Source organism: Gavia stellata, chromosome 2, assembly GCF_030936135.1.
Source record: "Gavia stellata isolate bGavSte3 chromosome 2, bGavSte3.hap2, whole genome shotgun sequence".
Classification (NCBI taxonomy): domain Eukaryota; kingdom Metazoa; phylum Chordata; class Aves; order Gaviiformes; family Gaviidae; genus Gavia; species Gavia stellata.
The window spans coordinates 108,981,099-109,008,972 of NC_082595.1; the positions used below are offsets into that span (position 1 = coordinate 108,981,099).

Below are 27,874 nucleotides of genomic sequence, written 5' to 3' on the forward strand. Positions count from 1 at the left end.
CCCACTTCTTTCCCATGCTCCACCACTCACTCAGTTAATGCACAGCACTGTGGGAAATCAAGATCGATAATGCTGCAGTTAAAGATTTTTTAGCCCTGTTTATTCCATTAGAGGTCTAGACATGCAAGACGTTGCTTATTCTGTAAACAAAGTATGGATAAATGCAAGGATTATGAATTAAAGGATTAATTAAAGCCGTTAACTGTTTCCAATATGTCTGATTTTTTTCCCAAAAAGAAGGAGCCATTGTATAATGTTTGCATATAATTTACATTCAATATTATTTGCATATTATTTGCATACATTCTGACATTTGTAATTATATATTATTTGCTTTCACACTGTTTGGATATGATAGAGTCACTTACTAGGAGTAGAACTACTGAAGGGAGTGGAGTTCAGGGGATGGAGGAATTGTATATCTACAGAGAGGAAAGGATCTCCTACCATTCGGAAGCATCTAAAACTGGGTATCAGCTGTGGAGGAAAGAAAGCGTCTCCAAATCATTTCACCAGACCTGCATGTCTCTGCAAGGTGTATCTTCTTATTCAGACCTGGAATCATGAAGCTTGGGGACCTACTATGTTGACTCACATAAAAGAGTATTTTGGCCTCTTGCAGAAAATACTGTAAGAAATTGCTGTTCCATAACATGGAAGAGGTCAGAAAGGCTGATTTATTGCACCTAGTAACATAAGGTCCTAATCCTTAACTATCTTAAGCCAGAAAAGCTCCTGTGCAGTCAGCCAGAAGCCTAGGTCAGCATAGAATCAGTCTGATTTCACCTGAAAATGGTGCTTAGAAACACAATATAGTGGAGGAGCCAATGCTGGTGAATCTATTTTTGTGCCTAGAGAACTGTGTAGTTTACTACCAGCATCTGCACCTTAGCTCCTTCGGCTTGAAATGAACTGGTTTGTCGGGTTTGGGTTTTTTTAAATCAAGGTTTCTTACCTTCTCTTTCACTGCTGATCCGGCCAGAAACCTCATCTTCCTGCTAAAGAGAACTATAAATTTTATCTTGTGCCACCAGGCCACCTTGCAACCAAGAATTTTATGGCACAGAGAAGGCATAATAAAGTCTGTCATCTTCCAGCTCAGTAAAGCAAAGCACAGAGGAATTCTCTGAGCAACCAAAGAACAACAGCATTATTATTATCATTCATAAAGAGTAGTGTTCATAACAAGCCAGTGATTTAAGGGTGTTAGAAAACAATGACATGGTGAAGATTTAACTCAGCAAAGTACTTTAATTAAAAAAGAAAACAAACCCAGCACATTTAACTAGGGAGGAATGGAAGCACTTACTCAAGTCACAATTAAATGGAAGTTGAATATGTCTGGTTTTCCTCAGAAAAAGGAAAAGATTTACGCACATACTGATGTTCTTTGAATGAAAATAAAGGCATGATTGGAAGAAATTGGAAAATTTCTATTTATTTGTATATATGCATACATACCAATCGATATTGCTCTAGCCACTAAAACTACATCAGTGCTAGTATATCACAGTGTCAGAAATCCGATCATCTGCATTGTTGAATTGTTAGGCTAATCCCTGAACGCTTTTGAATGTAATCTCAAAGCTGACCTAGCTAGCCAGCTAGCACTCCTCCAGACAACTCCTGGAGAGAGTTTTAGAAGTGTCAGAAGGACTACCCTCAACAGGCAGTTTGGATGCACACACCATTTTGGAAGCTAAGAAAGTGCAACATCATAGACATGGCCAGAGTCTCCCAGTTGGCTGCAGATCAAGGTAACATGTTCATTTGCACATGTGCAGCGTGGCAGCCTGGTTCCCCATGCTAATATGTGTATGTTTTTCTCTAACCACAGAGACAAAAGACTCAGTTTTGCATTGACTACAAGCCAGGCAAAGCTTGCTTGTTGTCCACCACATCACATCACTTCTCTCACACCTCTGCTGCTACCACAGCAACATGCTCTCCGACTTCATTCTGAGGTTTGGGCATCCTTTCAGACTTCTCTCTTTCCTTGTTGTAGCCAGCTGAAGGCTGGGGGACATCCTTCTGGCTGGAACACCTCGGGACTGTGGGCTGCTGAAGTTCCAGGGAGTCACCAGGAGATGTTTCTTCATGTGGCTGTTGGTGACTGTCACTGTTCCTAGCTGAAGAAAAGGTGTCTCTGTTACGTGTCTTACGTTGGACGGTGCTCATCTTTCTCACTGACTTGGCTTCACAGGGCTGCAGGTTCAGCTCTTCCAGTTGTCCTGCGGCATGTCCCACTACTCCAGTTCCTTCCAGATCTGTGAAAGCAAGACTTGTTTGCGTTTTACAATAACTGTTAAGACCCTACCTTCATCTTCCTTACCCTTCTATGCCTTTACTGTGTGTTAAAGACATTAATAAAAAAGCGGTTATTGTTGGGGAAATAATTTTAACTGGCCGCAAATTTTAGTTTGACAGAAAAAAGTTGTTAAAACTGAATAACCATAAGCTGTTTCCACAAATAAATATACATCAACCAAAACAGCTGGTTTGACACACTAACAGCTCCTAGAGCATCCTCCAATGGTTTTCAAATATTCAATAAATGCTTAATAATAAAGTATATAGAATACAGCTGGTTAGTAAGATATGTATTGCTAAGACTGATAATAATTTTAATACTATACATCTATAAAATACATCAACCCTCTACAAATCAGGCTGTAATATAAGGTAGAACTTTTTATTTCCAACATTTGAATCCTGCTCAAGGCAGAACCTGTAACCTGCAATGTTGCTTAAAAAAATGCCATTGAAAAAAATGCAGAAAAGCAAAATATATACTATACATTTTTCATGTGGAAACGAAAAATGTTTACATCTTAATAAACCAAAGAGTTATCAACCACAGAGGCAGAATCACTTGTAGTGTTACAGCAGATGGCTTCTGAGTTGACAGGGTCTGCTGTCACTTCAGTGCAAGATTGGCAGTCTGCTTCATTTGGATGCTAAAAACATTTGTAAAATTCTTGCAGTCCTTTCCCTTCCCCCCGAAAATAAAATGAAACCAGCCCAGATCCAAACCTTTTATACTCGTTGCAAATTCAGAACTAGTTCTAGTCCACATATCTCATGTGCTAGTGGACAACGCCGGCTTTTGCAGCCTGTTCATCAGCATATACTATAGGTCCTTACCACAAATGGTCCCAGAAAATGTGCTGCTACAACCTTCTATTTTTTAGGTTTGCCCTTGAAGTTTAACCCTTAGCAGGGTTAATAACAATTTCCCCCTATCTTCATTTATTTTCTACAATTTCCCTATTTCTTCATGCTTATACTCACTTTTCCTGTTAAGAAGTGCTGCTTTTTATCAACTTGTACACTCATAGCTTTCAATTTCAGGATTGTACCTCTTGGAAATCCACTGGAAAGTTGTCAGTAAATTTTCAATAGTCACACATGTTTCTGTGTAACAGTTTTCCTTCTTAAGATTGCTTTAACATTAGATAGTTGGCTGTTTTAAAGTACGAATTACGTAAGTCACTAAGTTCAATTTTATCTTTATACACATAAACAAGATGATCAGGTCATGAACCCCTATACCAAAGCTTCATGTTATTTCTTGATGCTCTCTTCCTCTTCAAAGGTGCCATTTTCAACTGCAAAAATAGATCTTTTCAAACGAATTTGAATTAATGGAGGAGGCTAAAAGTTTTCTGGAAATAAGCAGTTTCAAGGATGAAATACTGCCTTGTGATTTATATGACATAGTAATCTAAAATATCCTGATTTTTTAAAATTAAATACAAACTATTTAATACCAATAAAGCACATGATTAATTGGATTAAGTACCAGCTAACAGGCAGAGCTGTAATTATATATGGGAAATAATTCTCAGAGGTGGGGATGTGTGGCAGTACCAGACACTACCACTGAAATGGATAATAGTCAGTGTTTCCACCAATGATTTGGAATTAAAAGTAAAAAATTGATTCCCATGAAATTTTGCAAAAGGTGGGAAAAACGGCAAACTGGTAGAAAGGAAGAAGGAGGAGTTGATGTGAACAACCTAGGAGCAAGGGATGCCAACCATATCTGCAGACTTGGAGAACCTCATCAGGAATATAACTGATTTCTGGGTGATGGCAGCCAAGGCGTTCAGGATAAGGATCAATCAGGTACAATACCTGAAAGGACTGGAAATTGAAGCTGGGAAATGTAAGCTGTTAAAGGATACAACTTTTCAGTGGTGAAAGTGATGAACCACCAGAATAAATTGCAAAAAGAAAAAAGAAACGATATGTTCCTCCATCTCCAGGTGCCATTCTGTTAACCGTGCGTTAGTCAATCAAAAGTTATTGAATTCAAGAGAGACATAATTATGTGAAGGTGAGGACATTTTTTGTTACACCAAGGTCAGACAAAGTAGTGTCTTGATCCCTTCTCCCCTGCAGTACTGCGTGCCTACGCCTACAGCTTCCTTCCTGATCCGCATCCTCAGCTACTTGTTCTGGGACAAAAACCAGGGCCTGTACCTCCATTGGACTTTACACTGTATAAGCACCTACGAAACAGAAGAACTCTGCCTTGCAAGACTTACCGTGCTGATTAATAATAAAGGCTCCAAACGCTTAATTGCATTAGAAAGGCGGGATTTCTTATAGGGGGAACAGCAATAAAGCAGAAACTAAACAAAAAGGCTGCAGCTTTGATTTTTTCTCTCTCTCTCCCTCCAAAACCAACAGCCCTTTAAATAAGGGGAAATCAAACATTAGACATTTCCAAGTCATATGTATTAAATTCACTTAAGATATTGTTATCCTTGTTTAGATTTGAACATATTGGGGAATCTTTTTGTCTTGCAACTATTCCTAAAAGACTTTAAGTGGCTGGATTGCCTTTTTCTGACAAAAAAATCTTTCCATGAATTATTTACACGATGGCTCCAATCAACGCTATACCTGTCAGCCTCCCCAGCCAAAATGAAAGTTCACTATGTAAAGGTGCCAAGGGAGAATGGCAGCCTCCCACTGCGAGTTTATAGACAGAACTAAGTCAGCACGCATTATGTGTCAGAGCCGACATCAGACAGAATCAGATCCTTTGATCTCAGACCTCCACAGGAAGCTCAGATCTCAGACAAATTAGATAAAAAATGAATTTATAGCAGATATGTATCCTAAGGCACACAGCTGAACGCTGTGTTTTGGAGGAGCACAGCAAATATCAAAACACATAAACTGCAGAATTTCCTCTCTCCTTCTCTTTCTCCCTCTGCTTTTGTGATAGATGCTAATTAAAAGGAGAGAAAACTCCAGCTCGCCTCTTCCTGCCTCTTATGTAATCCACAGACTTCGGGAAGCAGAAATTCCCAAAACAGAGTAACTGGGTGGTTCAGCGGGGTTATCCGAATGCCCTTCGATCTGTGCTGTTGGCAGGTGAGACAAAACAACCAACGCAACTACTGCAAGAAGATTTCACACGTGCAGAGAGGGAAGCCAGTGCTTTATGCTGCCAGCCACATGCCCCCGAGGCTGTCTGCTTTTCCGTGACCTCAGAAGAAGTCGTGTTTGATCAGCAGATGATGAAAAGACAAGTCTTGAGGAGGTGTGCGGAAGAGGGGTGTTTGTGGCAGGGACCTAGAGTGTAAAGGGGGGCACTGAGTGGGGTGGGCTGGAACGGAGCCTCTTTGGGGTGCTGGCTTGGACTCACTGCTCAGAAAGCACGGCATGAACGTCCAGTTTGTGGTGGAGGTAACGGAGACCATGTAAATGAGCCCTGAGTGGTTTTTCCTACCTCCAGTGTACCTCGCTGCAGTTCTCCACAGCCTGCAAACTCTTCCAGAGCTTTTTGAGCACTGCGCAGTTATTGCTGCAGCATGTGGAGACCTGGGCAGGGAGAAGCCCCGTTGCTCCCGGCGTGCTGGGGACACTGCGGGAATGCTGGTCCCTGCCCCACTCCAAAAACATAAGGTGAAATCAAGGACTCATTGAGCGTAAGGGGGATTATGCTGCTGCCTTCAGTGGAGCTAGGATTTCGCACAATATATATAAAAGGAGACAAAATGATGAGTAGAAAAATACCAGGGAGGAGAAGGAGGAGGTAATAAAGGGATAGACTTTCTGAGAACTGTGCCATTGATCCTATACAAATCTGTAGTTTAAGAGACCTAAACCAACTCTTTTGATGTTTGACTGTTAATAAATTTGAATTATTGTCAAACTGCAGTCTCACCTTCTGCTACAGGCACACCGCTTTTATTTTCTCCTTCATTGTAGCAAGGCTGGATGTGAGCTGCACGAGGCCGTGCTTGTTTCTGTGGTCCCTTGGTACTGGCCCGTGGTACATCAGCCCGTTCAGTCCTTGTTTCTGTAATGAAGCATACCATTGCATCACTCTCAATCCACCCTCAGCTCAGCAACAATTATTAATTCAAGCAACAATATATTGCTGGCGAATTAACAGAAAATCTAGAAGTATTCTTTCTGTCCAAAAGTGGAGAGAGTTGTTTTGTGTTCATACCATCTTGTGTTTTGCCATTAGGGATCCCCCCTGCTCTCTTCAGTAAAATCCTTCCTTACGTTGTCACCATGTTCAGTAATACTGGACATTCAGACTTTATTGCAGCTAGTGCTCATGGTGCAGTTTAGGAAAAAGACCCTTTAGCTTGGATTTGTAAAGTTACTTGAACGCAAAAGTTCACAGAATCTAGTGGATGGTCTTGAAACTAGTGGGAGATGTTTTTTTAACAGGGATTTGAGTTTACTCCTCCACTACAGGTTACCTGTACCTTTGGCTAGGTCCCAACTTCAGTTAGCATATCTGAAAGGCCAAGTTATTGGTGACTTTCAACATCTCTAGAAGTTTAAGGTGGCTCTTTGGCAGTCAAGCTCCAGTTACAGTCACGTCCTTTTATCTTCAGTTCTTCTCTAAGGCAAATAGCTTTATGTCTTCTGCAGTGGGAAAGCCTCCCTGAGGTAGCTATATTTGTTTTAATTACCGAACTTCTCAGCTTTCTTTGAGTGCCATTGTCTGAATCCTGTTGTGGCCACTCTGGAGATTTGTTAAATAAAACAGGGAGTCTGCAAGTATAAATTTTAGGGGGCATTTCCAACTTACTGTTGCTTTTGCTCTTCTTAAACCAGCAGAATGCAAGAGTGAGGATGAATGCAGATGCTGCTGAACTCAGTATGACAACAAGGATCATGCTGACCTTCACTCCCATGGGAACAGGGAAGATGGTAAATGGCTGAGACAGCACAGTAAACTCAACCCCTGAGAGTTTAAAGCAGTCGGAGTTTATTACAAAAGTAAGGACACAGGTTTCACATTTAAAGCACCAGGTTATAAACTTTCAACAGTGATGCTGTTGTTAAAAATGCATGCAGAAACAGCCCATACCTCCGTCTATCTCCACACTCAACATTAGCCAACAATATTTATTTAGGACCAAGTACCAGGACAAACCAAATATGTAACAATACTTCTCCAATGTAAGTTTCAAGCTTTCAGTGCTTCCTGAAGCAGACGCAACCTCTTTATATTTAACAATCCTTAATATTTCTGTCATGAATTTGTCCAGCTGACTACCAAACCTAGAAAACTATCTATTTCTGAGGCCAAACAGGTCAGGCCCAGGCGGACAACATGCACATTCTGCCTAGCAAGACAGAGAAGCTGCTTGCAACAAGAAAGGTGCAAAGACATACACAGTTTTTACAGGCTAGACCTGATTCATATGAATGTAAGTTATGGGAAACCTAGAAACATTCATTGTCGTTAAGCTTAAGTCCATGACGCAGAAAACTCCCAGTGAACTTGCGGATATTTTCCACCATGTCAATAATGAGCATTATAAACAAAAAAAATCCATGTCTTTGCTCTTAGCATGGTGAATATTTAGTCTCTTGATGCACACAAGCTTTGGGTAATGCTCTTCACCCAGAGATCCTAAAGTTTTCTGTAAATGAAGTCAGAATCAAGCCAGACACTACTAATAGTTTCTGTGGTAAGGAGTTCATTGGGTCTCAGCATCTGAGCTTCAAGGACTGGAAGATGCCTAATACTGCCATCTTAAAAATCAGAAATATATTTGGTTCCCTGGACCACTTCCAAAACACATTTTGAATGGAGATGTGCCTGGGAAGGACAGGAGTTTAACACAACTGGCCCTGATACTCTCTATAGACCAACTTGAAGGATGTGGATTAGTGCCTCAACTCATTACCTGTCTTACTACCTGACTCATTATCGGTCCTAACCCCACAATTCTAATCATTTTGACAGATGGGTATTTCTTTTACTTGTTTGAGTTCCACTTTTAATAAAAATCTGAAAGCCTTTTTTCATCAATTCATTAAAAAAAAATCAGAAAAGCTCTCAGATGGAGACTTGGAGACTAGGGTAAGTAGCTGTAAGTACTTTTATCTGAAACTAATTAGATTTGTGTCAATATTGTCCACTTGAACAAAGCAGAGCTTCATCAGAACAATGTGGGAACCATGTTCGAATTGGGAAAAATTTGCCTGCAGGTACAAACACATATGAACTTCAGTTGAGGGGAGAGAAGTAATCTCACAGATAGCAAGGACTCTACGCAGGCAGGTGCTTAAAGGTGTTTCACACTGCTCTAATAGTTTGTGTGCAGACTGCTGTTGGTTTAAATGGAAAGTGGATGGATCAAGTCCATTGGGATCCATATCAGTTAAGTGAATATTACTGTAAAACAAGGAGCAAGACTATGCAGCAGTGCTATGAATAGTCTACTCTCTCCAGGAACTACCACTAAAGCACTTGAGATTATTGCATTCAACATCAGCTGCGTCTTCTAAGCTGTCTCCAAGTCGCAAACTATGCCAGGGTACACACAGAAACCTGGTCATGAAAACGTATCCCAAACATCTATTTGATTGTTTAATTTTTGCTTGTTTACCTCGACCAATAAGCAAATATCTTCAGGAAGAGTCTGGCAGTATAAAAGCCTTTATTCTGTCTCCAGCATGGTTCCCAGTTACAAACAAGTAAAGAGGTTGCTTGTTTGGTGCGTGCTTTTGCAATGCGTATTAAAGGTGTACAATACTCTGATGTACACAGGTGATACCTACACAGACCCATCAGCTGTCCGCATTGCTAACTGTAAACATCTCTTTGCAACACTCTGACTGGCTAAATGTTTCATTAAAGGGATCTGTATTTGACCTTTGCTCAGAGGAAGAAGATTTTGTGACTCCCCTGAAGTAGCTTTCAAAACGTTTTTCATTAAGCTGTACTTCCCACTAAAGAGTCAATCCTGTGAGGTGCTGACTTTCATTCTGCTCTCACTGAAGTGAAGGCACTGGGAGCTGAGGGTCTTCAGCAGCATATACCCTCAAAATAGACATATGTCCCCCCTTTGAAAGCCCACCTCCAAGTACTCCCTGAATCCCAGTTCTCCCTTTGCAAAGCCATGGGCAACATGTGATGTTGATTAGCCGCTTGTGACTAGGAGGAGCAAAGGTTTCTCATTAAAAAAAATTCTAGACCTTCATTTAAACCCAGAAGAGGAAGGCATTTCTTGGGTTATAAATCCTATCCCATGCTATTGTGTGTACCATGTTACACAACATCATCCATAAATGTATCAACTTCCATCCAAAAGCAGTTTGATCTCCTGCTCTCACTATTCCTATCTGTTAAGAAAGGCTGTTCAGAAAAATACAGTCTAAATGTAACCTTCTTCTAATTTTTTAGCTCAAATTTTTTCATTAACTACTTCCACTTGGCCACTTCACCTGTCTGATGTATTTGCCCTCTCTGTTTTTTCTAGCTGAAACAAGCCACGCTATCCTGGAGTTTTCTCATCAAAAAATGCTCCATCCTTCCTTTCTGTACCTACTCCATTTTGAGATGATCTCTGAACATGCATAAACAAAATTATGTTCAGTACTTTAAAGGAATACTCATTAGGGCTTTATACAGTGGCACACACACTGCCTTACCTCTCCTGGAAATATTTCTATCCTTCCTTCTTAGGCTTCTTTCCACCTGATGGGTGTCAGGTTATATATATATCTGGAGATATCTATATCTATATCTATATCTATATCTATATCTATATCTATATCTATATCTGTCTGTCTCTGTGTCTGTATCTATATCTATCTAGATATATAACCATATATGTATGGATGCATGTAATACCAGAATAGAGACTTTACACATGGTCTTACAACACCTATGTCTCAGTATGTCTTTGGACTACATGCCAGAGAACACGTTCCTGCTTCTCCATTGACTTGCCTCAGCCATCATTCTGAGACAAAAAAACATCACTTTGACCCCTATATACATTCAGAGCCAGATTTGTAGATAAATTCCAGCCCCCAAAGAGTTGGACGGGTGCTTCTCTTGTGCAGATCTCCTGAGGCTTTTACAAGCCAGAGTTCATGTCGTGCCTTATCGCCAAGATGCCAATGTCCCCCTCAGCTGGTATTTCTAAGGAAGCATTAGCACATCTGCCTCTTCACTGTTACTGGGTTGCTCAGAGGCCACGTGCAAGCTGCACAATCCTGGAGGTCCCAACGTCATCTCTGTAAACTCTCGGGATACCCCTAGCAGAGCCCAGTCCTGGAGGCATGCTCTGAATGTGCATAACCTGTTGCACCTATAAAGATGACCAGGTGCAGACAAATGGTTGGTGAAAGGCACTATAAAAATAGCTGGGGGCACAGATGGAAAATTACTGAATACAAACAGGAAAAAAAGAGGGAATGAGAGGACTCAATTTACAGGAAAAAGTTTGCTCTGGCAGTTTAGCTGACCTTAAGTACCTGATTCCTACATGGCATACATAGCTAGGGAATCCAGGGGTAAAGAGGCACCTTTCTCTGGCAATAAGTCTTTGTACTAACTCATCTTGATTTTGGGGATCTTGTATGGATAGCACAGCAATCACCCAGCTCTCTTGCTGCCTGGGTAATGCCAACTTGGACGTGTAACAGGAGTCAGGCTATTTAGAGGTTTGGCATTGCTCCACTCATTCAAACAAAGCTTAACTCCCTTTCTATAAATTCAGACCACCTGTAGGGTTTGGAGTTCAGTTACCGAATCAAAAAACAGGCAGAAAATGGAGCTTACCTGGAGGTGATGTGACGGTGAACACAAGTTTCCAGTTTGTACCTGAGCTGGAGATGGCCAGACTGGAAAAGCTTGCACATCCATCTATGACCTGCACTTGGGTGAGCCCTGCGGAGTAATAAAAAATTGCTTTGCAGTTGACAGTATCCAGGTAAGGACCACCTAAGCCCCTCAGAGAGTCCTTGTGACTTTAAGGGGACTTCAGAAAGCCTGAATTCAGTGTCACAGAATCACAGAATCACAGAATCATTAAGGTTGGAAAAGACCTGTAAGGTCATCAAGTCCAACCATCAACCAACACCACCATGCCCATTAAACCATGACCCGCAATGCCTCGTCCACACGTTCCTTGACTAAACTTTTTGTCTGATCCCAGAAATTTCACACAGGGTCAGGTCTTCAGAGTTACTTGGACACCAAATTCCTGATGGACTGGAGAACCTTAGCTTCTGAATCTTGGTTCCTTGAGCTCTTTGTGAAATGGCATTTACTCTACATATCCATGTCATGGGGGTGTAACATGAACACAGATATTAACGGGATCAAGCAAAGGTAATGGGAGCTATATAGGTAGGCTAGAAAATTCCAGATGCTCATCTTTTTGATTTACCTCATGTCTTATGTGACTAAGTATGTCGCCAAGGTTAGGAGAGTATTAGTGAGAGACTGAGTATTTTCCATGCTAAAGGGATGTTCTCAAGGAGCCAGCCACCGCAGCTAAGGGAAAAGAGCTGACTGTTTTAACCCTGTTCTGATTTGTAGGTGTTTCACCTCATCATTTGAGCATATTAATTCCTGTTCTACTGTCAAATAATTTTGAACTTCTCTCCAGCCCTCTCAGATGCTTTGAAAGGGATTTGGCCATGAAAAATATCTGTGGTGACTGTCCTGTGTTCATACAGGAGACACTTCCAGCTAGAAACCGGGCAGGGGAAAGCTCCATGGGGAGCATTAAAATGAAACCCATGAGAGCCAGTTTCTCCATCACTTTACCTCTTGTTCTAAGCTATCAGGGAATGCATTCTGACCCAACGTTCACATTTGCCATGGTTTTTATTTCTGTAGGCTCTTTTTAAAAGTTATAATTTACTTTGAAACTGGATCTCCATTTTATTGTGTGTATCTTTGAGCACCAGCCAAGTCCTGGCCTTTGAGCAATGCTGACCAGGTCTGGGCTTCATTCAGGCTCTTGGAGTGAGAGGGGTAAAATCCTAAAGACTGACAAAATTCAAAATGTTGGTTCAGGTGGGGGTGAGAAGTCAGAACTTCCTTAGGATGCTGGACTTGCTCCAGTGATCACAAACAGACTTTTGCCTGCTCAAAGACAACACGTAATAACTATTTGCTTTATGGAGCAGGTGGTTTAACATTTTATTGCCGTTAAGCAGCACAGGTGAAGGTACGTAAAGTCTGAATGGGAGGAGGACATTTGTACTTTGCCATCCCCGTGCCCAGGATATTGAATAAAGTAGTCAAGTAGCAAACATCTTTGTGAGACATCTTGGAATCACAAATGCATAGGAGCATTCAGCAGCTGGAGATAAGGCTTTTGATGGTAGGACCAGACGGCAGGACAATTCCTCTCAGTTTTTATCCTATTTTTCATGCCTACACCTATACAATACAAACTAAACAGTGCCAGGGTCTGTTCTTTGGCACTGAAGATATGGCATGCCCTGGCCAAAACTCTTAAACTCTTACAGCCTCCAGAGATGCTGCAATGCAAGCTGCCAACTGAGATTACTTCCTTGCTGTGTTGACTTCTGAACCATGGCCAGAAATTGCCTGAGATGAGGTCTTGGGCAAAAGCATGCCACATTTTAATGATTTAGCAACAGAAATTACAAAGTTTCCCCTCTCCATGGTCTGGTACTATTTAATGTACTAATATCCCATGTAGTTTTGACTACATAGAGGTTTTTCTATTTTTGTACAGCGTCTAGTACACCAAACCCCCAATTTCAGGGGGTCTTCAGGGGTCTCCAGGACCAGCTGTGATGTATAAATAAGCAGTTATTTATACTGCGAATAGACTTGGTGGAGATGTGGGGATCTAGATTTCTCTAATTGCTCCAGCCTGATCCTGGCTCATCTATTTATCTACTACCCATATTATCCTCTTCATGACAGTATCTGCCCAGACTACCAAGACTTTTCTTGGCTCTGATACTCACTGGAACACTGCTTTTATAGAGGGTCTTGTCAGCTGCATTCAAATACTTTATAATTGCCATTTCTAGTCTATAATGAAGCCTGGAGTACTGTACTGTACTTCTCAACAGAGACTATGTCAGGGTTTGAGCACATATGCTTCAAAGCTCAGAATATTACAGATATATATGGGATTCTCCACAAAGATCTCTCAGGCAAGCTGATATTTAACATAGAAGCAAGCTAATTTGGATCTAAACTACTTTCCACGAGGCGGTTTGGCTGCTGTCAGATGAAGCAGCCTCAGTGTGCTAGGCGGAACCCATTTCGATTAAATGCTGCATTCGTATGCTTCAAAAGACGAGTGCAATAAGGACATTTGTCAAAGGAAAAAATGCAGCAAACTATTACATGCAGAACATCTGTACTACGCAGTTCATTTTTTGCTGGAGTTTATTGACTATTAATTTGATGCATGTATCATTTTAAAGAATGTGAAGTGCGTTTCTCTTCAGTGATTTTTCTTTCTTTATTCCCCTCTTTTTCTCCTTTTCCTTCTTTCTATCTTTTTTCTCTTTCTTTCTTCTCCTTTTCTTTCTTTTTGTCTTTTTCTCCTTCTTTTCCCTTTCTTCACTCCATCCTTCCTTTCACCCCACCTCCCTTTCTCCCTTTCTCCCTTCCTGTCTTCCACTGGTAACCAGTAGCTGATCCAATAATCTGTGGTTCATCTAGACCCAAACCTATGAGGTGTACCTCCCTGAAAAGGCATGAAAAACAGCAGAAAAGACCAAAGGATTTTTCTAACCTGTAAACCTGGAATTATGATGAGGTAGGAAGAATTTCTAATTAATAGAAATGCAGACGAAAGGTTGAGAAGCTCTGATCTACAGCATGAGTGCCACTTATCTTCTCCTAATCTGAATTTTTCAAGTCAAAGCTGACACACAAATGGCTTTACTGCAAACAAAATGCTTAACAGGAAACCTCACTTCTCAATGTGTCTGCTGTTTGCTTACATTTAAAGATTTTAGCAATGAACATTAGGATGCTTTAAAATCAATACCATTTCCACTTTCTAGTTTACAAGCGTATGATCATCCACAGGTTTTTGGTTCAGCACAGTACTTAAAACAAGGTTCTGTATCTAAGCATGTTCATAGCCTCAATAACCTCAAGGGAAATTTTCACATGCTTAGAGTTAATCATGAGTTCAGGTCTTTCAATAAATGACGACCAGAGGGGAAACATTTAGATGCCTCATGAAAAACATTTTCACGTTAAAGTATGCTAATTACAAACAATAGGCAGTTGTTTCTATCTGTACTTGGCCAGACCCTTTGCTGGGACAAACATGTTGTTATTGACTCTAAGCAAATCGCCCCAATTAACATTAGCTGAAAATCAAGCATTAGGATTTCTAATTCTTCATTCTTTTTTTTTTTTATCTAAGATACGTCTTTTCAAGATAAACTACTGGATATACTCCCTTTAAGCTGCCAGAGCACAAAAATGCTTCACCAAAGGTTCTCTTTCTCTAGCATATGACTAGGCAGTTCACCAAACTCCTACTGCAACCTTCTTTTTTCAGCCCAAAGACTATCTTTCAAATCCACTCTTTCTCAGGGAGAAATGCTAAATTTGTCACCATCATTCCACATAACTGCTTTGCCATAACCCTTAGTATAAGAAAACACATCCAAACCTTTTAGCACAGCCTCGGAGGAGCCCTTGAGGTGAGCTGATACAACCCAGGGTTCTGACGGAGGCCCCAGTTTGTCAACTCTTTGACCCTGTGAACAAGAACAGAAGAAAAGAAGTAAGGTCTTATCTCCTCAACTAGAGGAAAGAAAGTTTTGATGGTTTTACCAATTGTAATAATTTTTTAATGACCAGTGGGAGGGCAGTTTGCATCTACATGTTACATGTTACAAATGTCACAAAGCTCACCATAACTCTTTAAGATGAGCTTAAGCTCAGAGAAACCTGTTCTGGCAGCTTCAGGTCTGTTTCAATACAGTCTGGCAAGGTTTGCTGCTTCACTTGAAGCATCTAGGATCACATTCACATCACCTATGAGAAGTAGCTAATTTTGATATCATGGCTTCTATGGTGTCTAAGTTCACAGAATCACAGCATTGTTGAGGTTGGAAGGGACCTCTGGAGGTCATTTGGTCCAACCCTCCTGCTGAAGCAGGGCCATGTAGAAGGGATTGCCTAGTACTATGTCCAGATGGCTTTTGAATATATCCAAGGATGGTGACTCCACAAGTTCAAGGAAACTGAGTAGATTCAGACTGTCTATTTAGTCAGGCTGAAGATTTAAGTTCCACATACACTCAGTGAAAGAAACTAATTTTGATACCAGCAACAGTAGGCATGCAGGATCTAGGTCCTATAGTCTATGTCTATATAAAAATATTAGCTTTCAGGTTTTTTATTTTTTGAGAGAGCTACTGGTTCTCAAGTCTAGTGGAAAACCTGAAACATGTCTGACGAAGGGTAAGAAACTCAAGGGAAGATTCAATTGCCTAGATGTAAGTTATGTGTTTCATTTCAGGTAGCCAACAATGTTTGACATCCAGCAGATTTGGCTTGTGGAAAGGTCTCACCTTTCTACAGGAGCTGGAGGCCAAATAGCATATTCCACAGCCTACAACACAACAAGACGCCTACGTGTAGGGAACTGAAGTCAAATAGAAAGAAGCTGAAAGTTTTGAGGCTCACAGTTGTAAAATCATTCTCATGACTAATTGACATACAGAGCTGGCTTTATTATAAAGCAACTTTGCACCCAGAAATAATGGCCACAAAGCTGTCCAAGTTGGATTTGACACCATGCTCCAGGGTCACCACTGTAAAAATATCATACCTGGGGCGAGTTATCCTGTGGCTATCCTTTTACCTGTCCAGTAAAATGGGAATGATTCCGTAATAGAAAATAGTTGGAAAACAGGAAAGAGGACATGAAAATATAAAGGAAGTAGAAACATAGCACAAAGCCATGCCATGCAGATTTCACCTGACTTTGGGACTGAATCTAGTCCAACAACCCACCAACACCTAAGGACTCATTGGACCTAGTCTGCTGCTTCCAGGACTCATGTTAGTACCTCTGGCAGTGCTAAATCACATCACATAGAAGTCAAAGCTTGTTTTAAACATGGTGATCTCTACACAGCACTGCTCTGCATGGTGTGGACTTGCTTGGGCAGACCAAGATACCCTCATGATTGTGTTGCTGTTCCCACATTCCTCAATTATATCCTCTAAGCTTTAGGAGCAGAGATCAGAAAACTGCACATGATCATTTCTACACCACGAATCTGACCCTCGCAGGAAAAAGCTGAAAAACATGAACAGAGTCCATCCTGGAAGATGTTCCCAGAATGCCCATGACTGCTTCTTTATAGAGCTATCCTTTGCCATATTTATTTATAGAGCCATCCTATGCCATATTTGGGTCAGTCTCAGCTTTTGGATTGCATGGAAATGCCAAAATGGTACAGAAATAATAGAAACATGCATCCACAGAGAACCAAAACCTACCTTCCTGTCTAGGAAAATGATTTTTGGCTGTACAGGAAGCTGCTTCTCGATTTCTCCATCTGAGGGCTGCACTTGAACAGAGATGTTATAGGGCCTCACATACAAGCATGTTCCTGGGTGTTGTCTACTTCCATTTCTTTCACATGCAAAGGAATGTAAAAAAAAATTAAAAATAAATAAAATCAGAAAATCAATGCTATGAAAACCTCAAAAGCTAGTCCCAGAGGTAATTCATACCTTGCCTACGTCTAGGAATGGCATGTTCCTTTCTGTTCACAGGATTTTCTACCTTTTTAATGCAGGTGGCAACACTTAGTGTCTGTTATGAATAGGAAGGAACACTATACCAAATGACTACTAATTTGCCTTATCATGGCACTTTGATTCCTTGGATGAGAGCAGCATGTAGGAAAATATGGAACAGACATCACTTCCAAGCACACAGCAGCACCAAACTAATAAAAAAAATCCTTTTGTTTCAATCGACAGTTTACAGATGGAAAACTGAGAAATGAACAAAATAAATTATTTCCCTGGTATTACATTGGAAGTATGTGGCAGAAGCAGGGATTTTATGGATTCAGAAACCCAATGCCCCAGCCCCAAAGTCTTCATTGCAGTGCACTGGTAACAGTGGAGGCTGCAAATGCTTCCTGTCCAGCAGAAAGATTTCCAATGAACACCTCTGAGCTCCTCTAAAAACAAAGTTTCAATTCCTTTAAACAAGCACAGCACTTAGAGGGCTTTACTGCATTTCTTTATCCTGCCATACCTCTGTTCTTAGCCTTCATTATCTGTGAAGTCTGCATACCGAAATATAGCAGCATACAGACACATTGAAAGACATTGTTTTTTGCAAGACTGAAATTTAAATTAGAGCATCCCAGAAGAGGATTTCTGCATTTGAATAAAGAATCAACACTTCATTCTGAGCCTGTATCATTTCATTCCCTCTCCCAGTACTTTGTGTCATTTAGTATCTCATATATATATCTATAAAATTTATATATATATAAAACCCTCTAGTCTGCAATTGCAGTGAGGTGGCTGGGGGTTTGATATTGTCTTGAAATGAAAGTAGAAAAGCTATTCATTCATCTCTAGTGTTTGCTTAAAGGTGTTTACAAACAGAAAATATATGGAGCATAAGTTTCCTTTTGTTTAACTCGGGTTTTGGTTTGGGGTGTTTGGGTTTTTTTCAGGGTGTTACTATGCATTAGAAACTGTTTATACTGCAGCTGATGGGAAATACTGGTCTGAACTGCAGTTGCTGGGAAGACCAAGCAGAATTTTAAGGACACCTGCAGTCCAAGAGCTGGCTCAAGGATTTAAATAAGAAGTTTCAGTTCTTATCTTGGTTCTATTTCTTTTTTGTCAGTAGGAAAGTCTGAAAGGCAGTGATATACTGGAAATTCATGTCAAAGGCACCAATGGTTTCATGAGCGCTTTTATCCACCTCCTTCCATAAATGTGCATTCAGCGCTGGGACTGAAACTCACTGCAGGAGCAACACACCAAGTCACTCTGGTTTTCATGGCAGAGATCTCCACTCTCTGTGAGCTCTCCAGCTCCAGCTGGGTCCAGACAAGTTTAGGTGAGTCTTAGCATGGCTTCTGTAAGCCCAAAATCATTTTTTTCTCTCTCCAGCTTCTTTCATACTGGCAACAAACAGGAAAAAAGTTGGCATGAAATGCCCTGCCTCCACACCCCAAGCCCTACACAGTAAAACTGCTCATCTCACACTTAAAGGAAGGCTGCTGCAAAATGTGGTTGTAAGAAGTAGTTCCCACCCCCTAGGGTCAGTAACGTCAAAGAAAACAAAGCAAAAATACACATGCATGCTTAAAAATTAACATCTTTTTGCAGGTAATTTGAATCCAGCCAACACAGCACAGAAAACGGTGTGTATATCCCACACGGTCCAACCCGACTCTTGCTGTGAGGGAGCCCCTGCCTTAGGGTGCAACCCTGCACACAGCGAGTTACGTTCCTGCGAGGGAGTGTCAGTGCGGAGGAGGAGAGAGGAGCAGCCGGCTGCTCTCCTGGTGATTTGTGCTGGAAGGAAAATAGGCTTTCCTGGCATAGCTTTGCAGCTGGGAGGTGGGGACGGACAAGCATGCCTGTAGCCTAGCAAGGGCTGGAGAGAAGAGACCTGCTGATGGGCAAGAAGAGCATCCTGTTGTGTCACTACCCTGAAGTCTCATGCTAGGAAAGAGTGGGCTGGTTTGCAATTCCCTGCTGACTGCGCTCAATGGGGAGCAGCGCAGTTGCTCAGTGCCTTGCAGCTCTCGTAAATGTGGGCACAGCACGCAAGCAGGCGCTGCCCGTGATACCTTAGTCAGCAGGGACACCAGGGTCAGGATCCCCGACCCTTCCACGATCAGTGCCAACACATGTCTGCAGAACATGCTGAGACTCTGCAGGAGAGCAAGTGTCTGCTCTTTAGTAGCAAGGAAATTAGAAGTCATGAAAAGTAGAGGGTCTACTGCAGGTATTAAGGCATGATTGAGAAACTAGGTGGAGAGATTTGGGGCAGAGGGAAGGAAGTGTCCCTGAAATCAAGGAGAGCTTGTAATTTTAATGATAATTACAATAATAACTATAACAATAATGGTACTACTAACAACAACAATAATAATAATAATAGCAATAACAACAATAACAATAATAATAGCTATTTTTATCAGTTGACTTCAAGGGGAAAGAGATCAGATGCAGACCCAGGGTCAAGAGTCCATTGAAGTCAATGGATACATCTATATCAGAAAACATACATCTATATTAGAAATAACAAGCCTTGACACTGAAACCTGACCACCTCTATTGTTTAACTGTCAGTCTGTCACAAGCTGTGGTCCAGGCTCAATAGCAAAGGCCAGGAAAACTCTCAAATGGTCTGGGAGCTAATACAGTCAGAGCATATTCTCACTTGGCAGTTTGGATGAGGCCACCTTGAAATGGTGGGTGAGAGAACTGAATATTATGGACATAGGCTGATCCGGGTCAGCTGGCCTTGGTGCCAGAGAACAGTCCCTGTCATATTTTATTTCCTAATAAACATAGAAACTAATGGAACAGTTGTCTGGGTGTGTCTGCAATGCTGGTGTTGCAGCATCAGTATATATCCTTGGAAGGAGAAGGAGACTGGGAAGATTTTGAAGAACAAATTATATGTCAAAATTCATCATGGTCAAGCCAAAGAGATTTTTTTGTTGTTCTTGAAAAGGTGGAGATTGCTGGTGAAGAGAAGACAGGCTACAAGAAAGAAGATGCTTCAGTGAAGACAAGAGATAGGCAAGCTGAGGACTTGTGTAGAGCAAAGTAAGTGCAAATTCACCAGAAGGGCTGTCAGGATTTTAGTATCTTAGGGTGAGAAGTGCGTTCTCATGTCACGTGGTGATGAGGTTAGCCATATACCAGGTAGGTACCTATGCCCTCTCAGCTGCACTGTTCAGAGCTTTGTCTTCCCCTGTGGTTCTTATTAAGTAATAGAGACAGGGAAAGAGATATACAAGCATCCAGAAGACAGTGAGGAGTTGGAGATCATTCCTACTTTAAGCAGAAGAGCTACCCAAAGGATGACTTTTATTTTCACAGATTCCCATATTTTCCCAAGGTATATAGAGAGATCAAAGCGAGAGGAAATAAACTCCAGTGGAAAGCAGGCTTTGGCTTCCCTTGACAACAGAGAAAAAATAAATATGTAATACTAATCATACCTCCTTATGAGGACTAGACTAACGAACTGAACAGGACCCATGGTGTAGGACAACACTGATGTCTCCTTTCTTTCATGTAGGTTGAGTCAATAAGACCAAAATTCAAAAACCTAGGCACCTAAATGAATATTCTAGCCAGTACCAGCTAGGAGCTTTGAACAAAGCCAGGTGTCCCCTGCCCTGGAAGTCAGATGCTGTGATGGCGGAAAGCTAACAAGAGAACATCTGGTAGCACAGAGAAGTAGCAGGGGGGCCTAGGTTGACGGTGAACTGGGATAAGAAACAGGTAACTGCATTGCCTCTGTGGTCAAGGCTGGACAACAGGAGTATGCTTCTTTATCTTATCACTGTGAGGGTTTCCTTTCATAAAGCAAAGATGCTTTAGTTAGCTGGATATTTTGTGACTGTTGAAAGCGTCGGATAATTTGGTTAGGCTGAAAAAGTGCTGAAAAAGAGGTCCAACACATACTCTCTTGGAATATGTATTCATTAAAATACCCAGTCTTTCTGACCAACTTCTTCTGACATTAGCTTTTGGGGGCACTACCACCATCAGATCTCCGTTTCTCCATTTGCTAGAACCTGTCCAAGCTTTAAATGGCTCCCAATCTAGCTTTCAGGAATTTCTTTCCCCATTTTACAAATCAGTAAGTGTAGTCACAGAGTATGAACTCAGCTGTCCAGGAACACACAGACATGTCTCCCCCGTAAGGCCAGTCTTCCCCCACTGCTCAGACAACCTTCATTTAGCACTTTTCAATCTCAGTGGCACCAGAACCTGAAGGCAAGCAGCTGCCTGGTGGGTGCAGCTGGTGGAGTCCAGATTTCTGCAGTCTGGAGTGATAAGACACCTTAAAAAAAGAAAAAACAGGGAAACTGGAGGGACTTAATGGATCCACTCAAGCGTGAGGTGGGATCACCATGAGCCTTTAGAAGGAGAGGGACAGAGCTGATGCATCAGATAGGAGAGAAACATCCTCCAAATTCATTAATGACTTCCATTAATTGCTGTAGATGAGTGGAAATACCCCTACTTACGAAGCCGCCTGCTAGTGGTGAGGAGCTAAGCTAGGCCTCCTCCATAACACACTCCTGAAGTTTACTGTTGGAGAAATGTCTTTTATTAAATGTAAACAGCATCCCGCCGGAGGTCAGAGCCTTGCCGCTGCTGCGTATCCCAAGGTAATACCACTTTAAGCTCCACATAAACTCTTAAACAGTTTCTATCCTAAAACCAGACCGTAGGTGGTACAGTTTTTTACGATATGTTATAATAGTGCAATAAATCTGTTAGCTTAAAATCGAATCTCCGTGGCCTTTTAGAGAAATCATCATTAAATGCAGGGCCCTGTTAATGATGCCATCCCAGTGAAATTGTTTAATCTGCTAGGGGGGTGAAAGGTCACCAAATGAATTTTTTATAATACATCAACTTGACACGCAATAGGGAAAACTGTAATAGATAAAAGCAAAGGAAAAGGGCACTGTCTTCTTCTGATAGGTCAATAGCAGCCAAGAGAGTCACTCATCCACTTTTCCTTCACTACCGTGCTCCTTTTCCATTTAATATGGACACCCAATTAATACCTCAGCACCATAGACAACCTCATTTTAGGTGAATTATAGCAATTTCTTCCCCCTTCTCCGAAATGAAAGTGATCACAATACATCATAGCATTGTGCGAATTAACGTTAATTGATTCGAGTTACCAAGCATTGATGGGCCACTTCTATAATCTGGTCCTTATTGGGAGCTGGAAGGGATGGAGGGAAGATTAGATTGCATCCTCCGTTGCTTTGACGACGGCGGTCACCTGATGGCTTGTTAGACAGTTGTACGCTTCTATTGCCGGCCCCAGTGGGGTCGTCAGTAAACTGGAGTGATGTCCAAACATCATTACACGCTGCTCCGATATTAAAGCAAAGGGATTAGCACCTTATTGCAAGCAACCTGGATTTGTCATTGTGCTGTCGTTATCCAATTTCCAGATGATAATGTGACTGTGGCCTGCGGGCGCGAGGTCCTACAGCCAAACCAAGGTGTGTGTATATATATACACGCACACGCGCGTATACATATATATATGTGCACACATCCCTACAAAGACCCAGCACCCAAAGCCATGTAACCCTTTGCTCGCCAAATTCCTGCTAACAAAGCATGTGGAAGAATTTTTCTCCCTTTCTCATCCGACGCACAGCAGCAGTTAAGAGCGCGATGCGACAGCAAAGCAGGCTGACCTGGGAGTCAACACGGCTGTCACTCACTCGAATGTCACACCAGCCAAGCTCTGCTGATAGAGGTGACACCACTCACATGTTAAATAAGGCAGATTGGGGACAGGATAGGTCCCTCAGAGGCATGGCTGGCAGCTCCTCTCTGCCCTGTGCACGTGTCGTGTAAATCATCGCTTTTATCGCAGGTCCCGTTAATTGTTAAGGGGGAAAATGGGTCCATATGCGAAAAACGAATCCATATGTGGCATGAGCAAGGCAGGGTTTGTTTGACAGCACTGGGGTACCAGAGCTGGGACCAGATCTCTTTCCAGCCCCTGAGAAAGAGGATGGGGACACTTCTGGCTCTCCTGCAGGTGTCCAAATACCCATAACTTCTGGGGAACACTGGAGAATTGGGAAAAGCTCCTCTTGAACTAATCCCCTTCATTCTTAACTGAGATTTAATAACATAAACCCCTCAATTTCAAAGACCCACACTGGTGTGGGTTATAGATGGCAATATATCCCTCCTTTGTCCCATAAGGACCCACAAAGTCCTGCACTCCTTTTCCTGGGTCTCTCCTACCCTCTTTATCTTCCTCCCCCTCCATTCTCTCCTGCTCTCCTTTCACCTTTCCTACCTCCTGCTCCCTTCCTGCAGAGGAACTGGTTGGTTTTTGGAAGCCCATTGCCAGAGCAAGCTGTGGTTTCCACCACGCTTACATTGGGGGTAGGACTTCTAATTGCCTGAACCTTGTAATTCACAGGTGTCACTTTTGAGTGGAATTGGCAAATTTTTAGATAGGTCTACCATGTACAGTAGATACTAACAGAAACAGTTTAAAAACAAGGCTCAGGAGGGGGAAAGTAGCTTGGGGGATCAGTAGTCAGTGATAGACCCTTTAACTCCAACGCTGCCAGAAGGGTTCCAGTCCAGGAGAGCAGTGGTAAAAAACTCTTATTATCTGATTTGTTATGGCAACATGAAGATCCATGGCTGTTGTCTAGAAGGATATTTTGGAGATTTGTTTGAAAACTTGCAAGGGAAATACTGGCTTCACACGAGGATCATATACAAAGGGGCAGACTACTTTGACTGTTTTGGGTTTTTTTTCCCCCCAGTTCAATCTTATGGGCAGACATCACTGTAATTAGCAGTAATCTATATTGTGGCACTACTTTCAACCTGCACAAATGACTCACGTACCTGTTCTTCAAGGTATACTTTGTATTTATTTAGGACAGTCCCTGAATGAAAAGCATTTCTGCTTAAGCTGCAGTTTAATTCCTCTACTGACCATGGATGGGGGCCACAAGATACCTCCTCAATTTCCCCACTCTGAATTCAATTCAAAGAAAAATGCTAAAATAGCAGACCTGGGGTCTAACATCTATATAATCAAAGACTTTGTGTGGCATCATCATTACCGGCATGACTGTGCCTTCCTGACATCACCAATATGCTGATAGTTTGGTTTTGATGTCCTTTCCGTTCCTGGATTTTCTGCTAAAATTGCCACCAGAAGCAAAGAATTATCAAAAGGCTTTGTGATAAAAAAACTTCACCTCTGGGATCCAAAATTACTTCCTTCAAACTCTTTTCACACACAGGCTTCCATTGCCACCGTCTTCCACGCAGAAAGATCTCTCTGAGTCTCGGAGTTCTTGATGACAATCTACCTCTTGTTGACAGATCCTGCAACTGCCCAGTTTCCCGGTTTGAAAAGAATTATGAATTGAGAACAAAATAGTGAAATTCAGCCTGGTTCCAAAGTTGAAATATGATCACACTGTTTATATGTGTATTAGCCCCCACTTTATTCTGATGAAGTTTCTTATCCCATCACTCCTATAAATAGCCCATTACAGAATCCCACTACTCTGATTAGAAACCTTCTAGGTTTCACTGTATATTTATTCCTGTGTACTTTTGCACAGTTTTACTAGGCTGCTAAATGAGATGTTGGTGAAAAATGGGACTCAGCTATGCCCAAACAATTTAAAAAAAAAAATAAATGTCCAGAATATCGCTTTGGCCATGTGGGGAAAAAAAATGTCAGGAAAATAGAGTGGTGTTGAATGGGAAATGGTCTTCTTGCAGTTCTATTGGCAAGTTCGTCCAGTTTATTCTCTGCTGAGGAACTTTCTTCTATTTTTAAATGCAAATTTACCTCCTGATACTTTACACCCATTTATTCCTGTGCTGTCATTGTCCATTAGCGTCTAGAGCTTCCTCTCTGGTATTTACTTTTCCAACATATTTTCACAGATAGGATGATATCTCCCCTCAGCCTTGCTTTGCCAAGTTAAACAAACCAAGCTCTTTTATTCCTTACATCTTAAAATAAACTCCATTTCCATGATCATCTTAAATGTCCTTCCCTGTATCTGTTTGAACTGAGTTTGTCTTCCATGTACATCAACAAGCAAAGTGGCACATGCTGCTCAAGAATATACCCTCTATAGTGTCCCTATGAACATCTGACTTAAAATTATGTAAGCTTAATTTTAAGGAGATTTTAAGCTTATGGTTTAAGCTGCGTATCACCTTTTTCATGTCTTTACTTCAGGGGTGTGTGGCAGATAAAGCCTTGATAGAACCTCAAGTGCTGCAATAGCTGCAGCTCTGAGGATCATGAGTTTTAGCATCCTACCTTTGCCTACCCACTGGAGGAAAAGTTGGAGCCCTGCACAGGAAAAAAATTGTCATCTCCCATTTTCAAAACCCTGTGCAATTCCATAGAGCAGCCTGCCTGAAACCTGCACGAAGGTTACCAAACCCCAGCACTTTGGGGTTAGGATGTGTCAGAATTAATCAGGTTTAGACTTCTAACCCTGCCTGCCTGTGTATATGCCGTGTGACACAGCGAATAGTATTTTCTCATTTAGTCCTCTGCATGGGTATTGCTGTCTGAATGAACAGTTCTTTGATGATTTGCTTCACTTTTATTGCTTGCTGTGTCTCAAACACCGTTATTTCCTGAACATACACTGTTTTTCACATACTACCCGGAACCTTACTCTTAATAAAGAAAGATTAATGCCTGCAAATTTCAGTTCGTAGTAGGTTAAAGGTCCATCAAAAAGGAGCAAAGTACCCTGCGCTAGCATGGGGATATGGACTAAATGGCTTCTGGATGACTGTCCAGCTTTATATTTCTGATTTTGTATAAAGGCACCCACACAACCACACACAATACATTTGCTGTTGTGCTCTCTTGTTCTTTTGCTTTTATATTTATGTTGATATTAGGCAAACTTCGCAAAACAGAGGTTTCTATCTGTAAATACATTGCAGTATATATTAATATACAGACATTCACAGAAAGATAAAGCTATGTGACAGTCATCTCTCTGATTCTCCAGCTGTGCAGGACTATAGCAGTCACAGCAATCACCTCCATCTTTCCTTGACAAACCAATGAGCCATGCTTGAAGTGACCCTAACAAAGGAGTTAAATTAAAATCATGTAAAAAAGCATTTCAAATCATAACAGACAAGTCATTTTTTAAAAAGCTTGGCAATGTGATATACAGACATACTGCCTAGCTATGCGACCACAGCAAGGTTTCCAAGGCTCCCTTCAGCCTCACTGTCCTGGGCTGCAAAGATGAACACTCAGTCTCTGCTGATCAAAGATCTTTTTGTTGTTGTCTTTATGCAAGAGGAGCCACTGGCCTGAAACTGCAGGGAGACTGGCCCGGCAGGAGTGCAGGTTCTGTGTCTATTTGACAGCCTGACTGGATTTTGCACGACTCGGGGGTGAAAATATTTCTCTTTTCCTTCCACGGGAAAATACACATGAATACTTAGCCTGATTTGTAATCCCAGCCTCATTATCCTTGCCTGTGCTAGCATGTACTGCCTGAAGAGAGACAGATAGACAGTGGGGATACTACATGTCCCAACAGGAAAACCCTGATTTCATTTCACAAGTTATCTGTGGCCTTATTGCATCAGAAATGTCAGTCATGAGTAATTCCAGAAGAGCTATGACTGATGGGGAGCAATAAATAACACTGCAGAGGAGCCCAAGCAGTTAAGGGTGGATGAGCTCTGAGACGGTCCTATCATCTGGTGATGTTAGTATTCTCTTGGATATACGTCCCAGGTCTTCCCCTATTGAGACGGTGAATCTAGGGCTTCAAGCTAGCACTGCTCTTGTCCCTGTAATAAAACAGCCTCCTTCCTAGGTGCTTGCCCTGATCCTCACTGCTCGGAATGGTTTCACAGAGCATGCACAGATGGGAAGGCAAACCCCAGCTAGTAGAGCAGTGTGCCTGAAAAAAGGCAGCCACAAGGCTTCTTCCCTGGCACGCAGAAGAGGGAGGTCCTCTCCTTTAGGTGATCCCTGCTTCCCCCCACCATGATGTTACAAGGATGCATTCAGGAACCTATAGGCATTTAATAGGGTTCTGGTGAACCTACTTTGAAAAATCTTTACCTTGTACCTTTCCTACAGTGTAGCTATTGTTGCCCTCTTGTTCTGGTCATCAGTCATGGACACACCCAAAGAGGGGTCCCATACCTGCGACATTCTGCAGGCCACGGCATGTCTTGGGATGGCATGAAGACAGGATAACAGTTCCTATCACAGGCTGTAAAACTTCCTACAACATTTTTTTTGCTGTCCCATTTTGTAGTATCCTACATTGGAACACAAATACCCCCACTGACGATAGTGATGTTAGTTCTGCCGATAAAAATGTTATCATCTTTGACCCTGATTTAAGATTTGATCTTGCAAATGATAATTTCCCACTGCACCTAATATAACACCACTTCAAAAAAAAAAAAAAAAAAACCCAAAGCCAACAAACCAAAACCAAACCCCAAAACAAACTGAAGATTCCTATGGTCACAGATCAGTGTTCTCACTGTGGGTGCTTCACTACCATAAGCCACACAGTGCCTAGTGGAAAAGTTAAGCATGTGAACAGTAGTTTGTATCACTAGCAGCCAACAGACATCAGGATGGTACAGGGGTCAGCGGTAAATGTTAGAGGATATGGTATTAATTAGAGAAAGTAAGTCTTAGACAAATCCAATTTCTTGCATAGATGGAATATGCTTATACTTGGGTAAGGCTCAGTAGTGCACAACATCAAAAAATAACATTATGCAACGTCAAGAGAGCACACAATAAGGTTGCCAAACATCAAATCCCATGTCCCC

General features: G+C 41.7%; 1 protein-coding gene across 1 annotated transcript in view; it reads right to left on the reverse strand.

Moving 5' to 3' along the window:
* Nucleotides 1–1,914: 1,914 nt before the first annotated feature.
* PKHD1 (PKHD1 ciliary IPT domain containing fibrocystin/polyductin) overlaps nucleotides 1,915–27,874 on the reverse strand; it is a 267,464-nt gene continuing 241,504 nt past the window's right edge. Inside the window, exons 60-65 of the mRNA XM_059831956.1 lie at nucleotides 16,763–16,898; nucleotides 14,919–15,006; nucleotides 11,066–11,173; nucleotides 7,070–7,225; nucleotides 6,185–6,319; nucleotides 1,915–2,267 (exon numbers count right to left, since the gene is read on the reverse strand). Of these exons, the coding sequence (XP_059687939.1) occupies nucleotides 1,915–2,267; nucleotides 6,185–6,319; nucleotides 7,070–7,225; nucleotides 11,066–11,173; nucleotides 14,919–15,006; nucleotides 16,763–16,898 (976 nt within the window). The remainder of the gene's footprint in view (nucleotides 2,268–6,184; nucleotides 6,320–7,069; nucleotides 7,226–11,065; nucleotides 11,174–14,918; nucleotides 15,007–16,762; nucleotides 16,899–27,874) is intronic.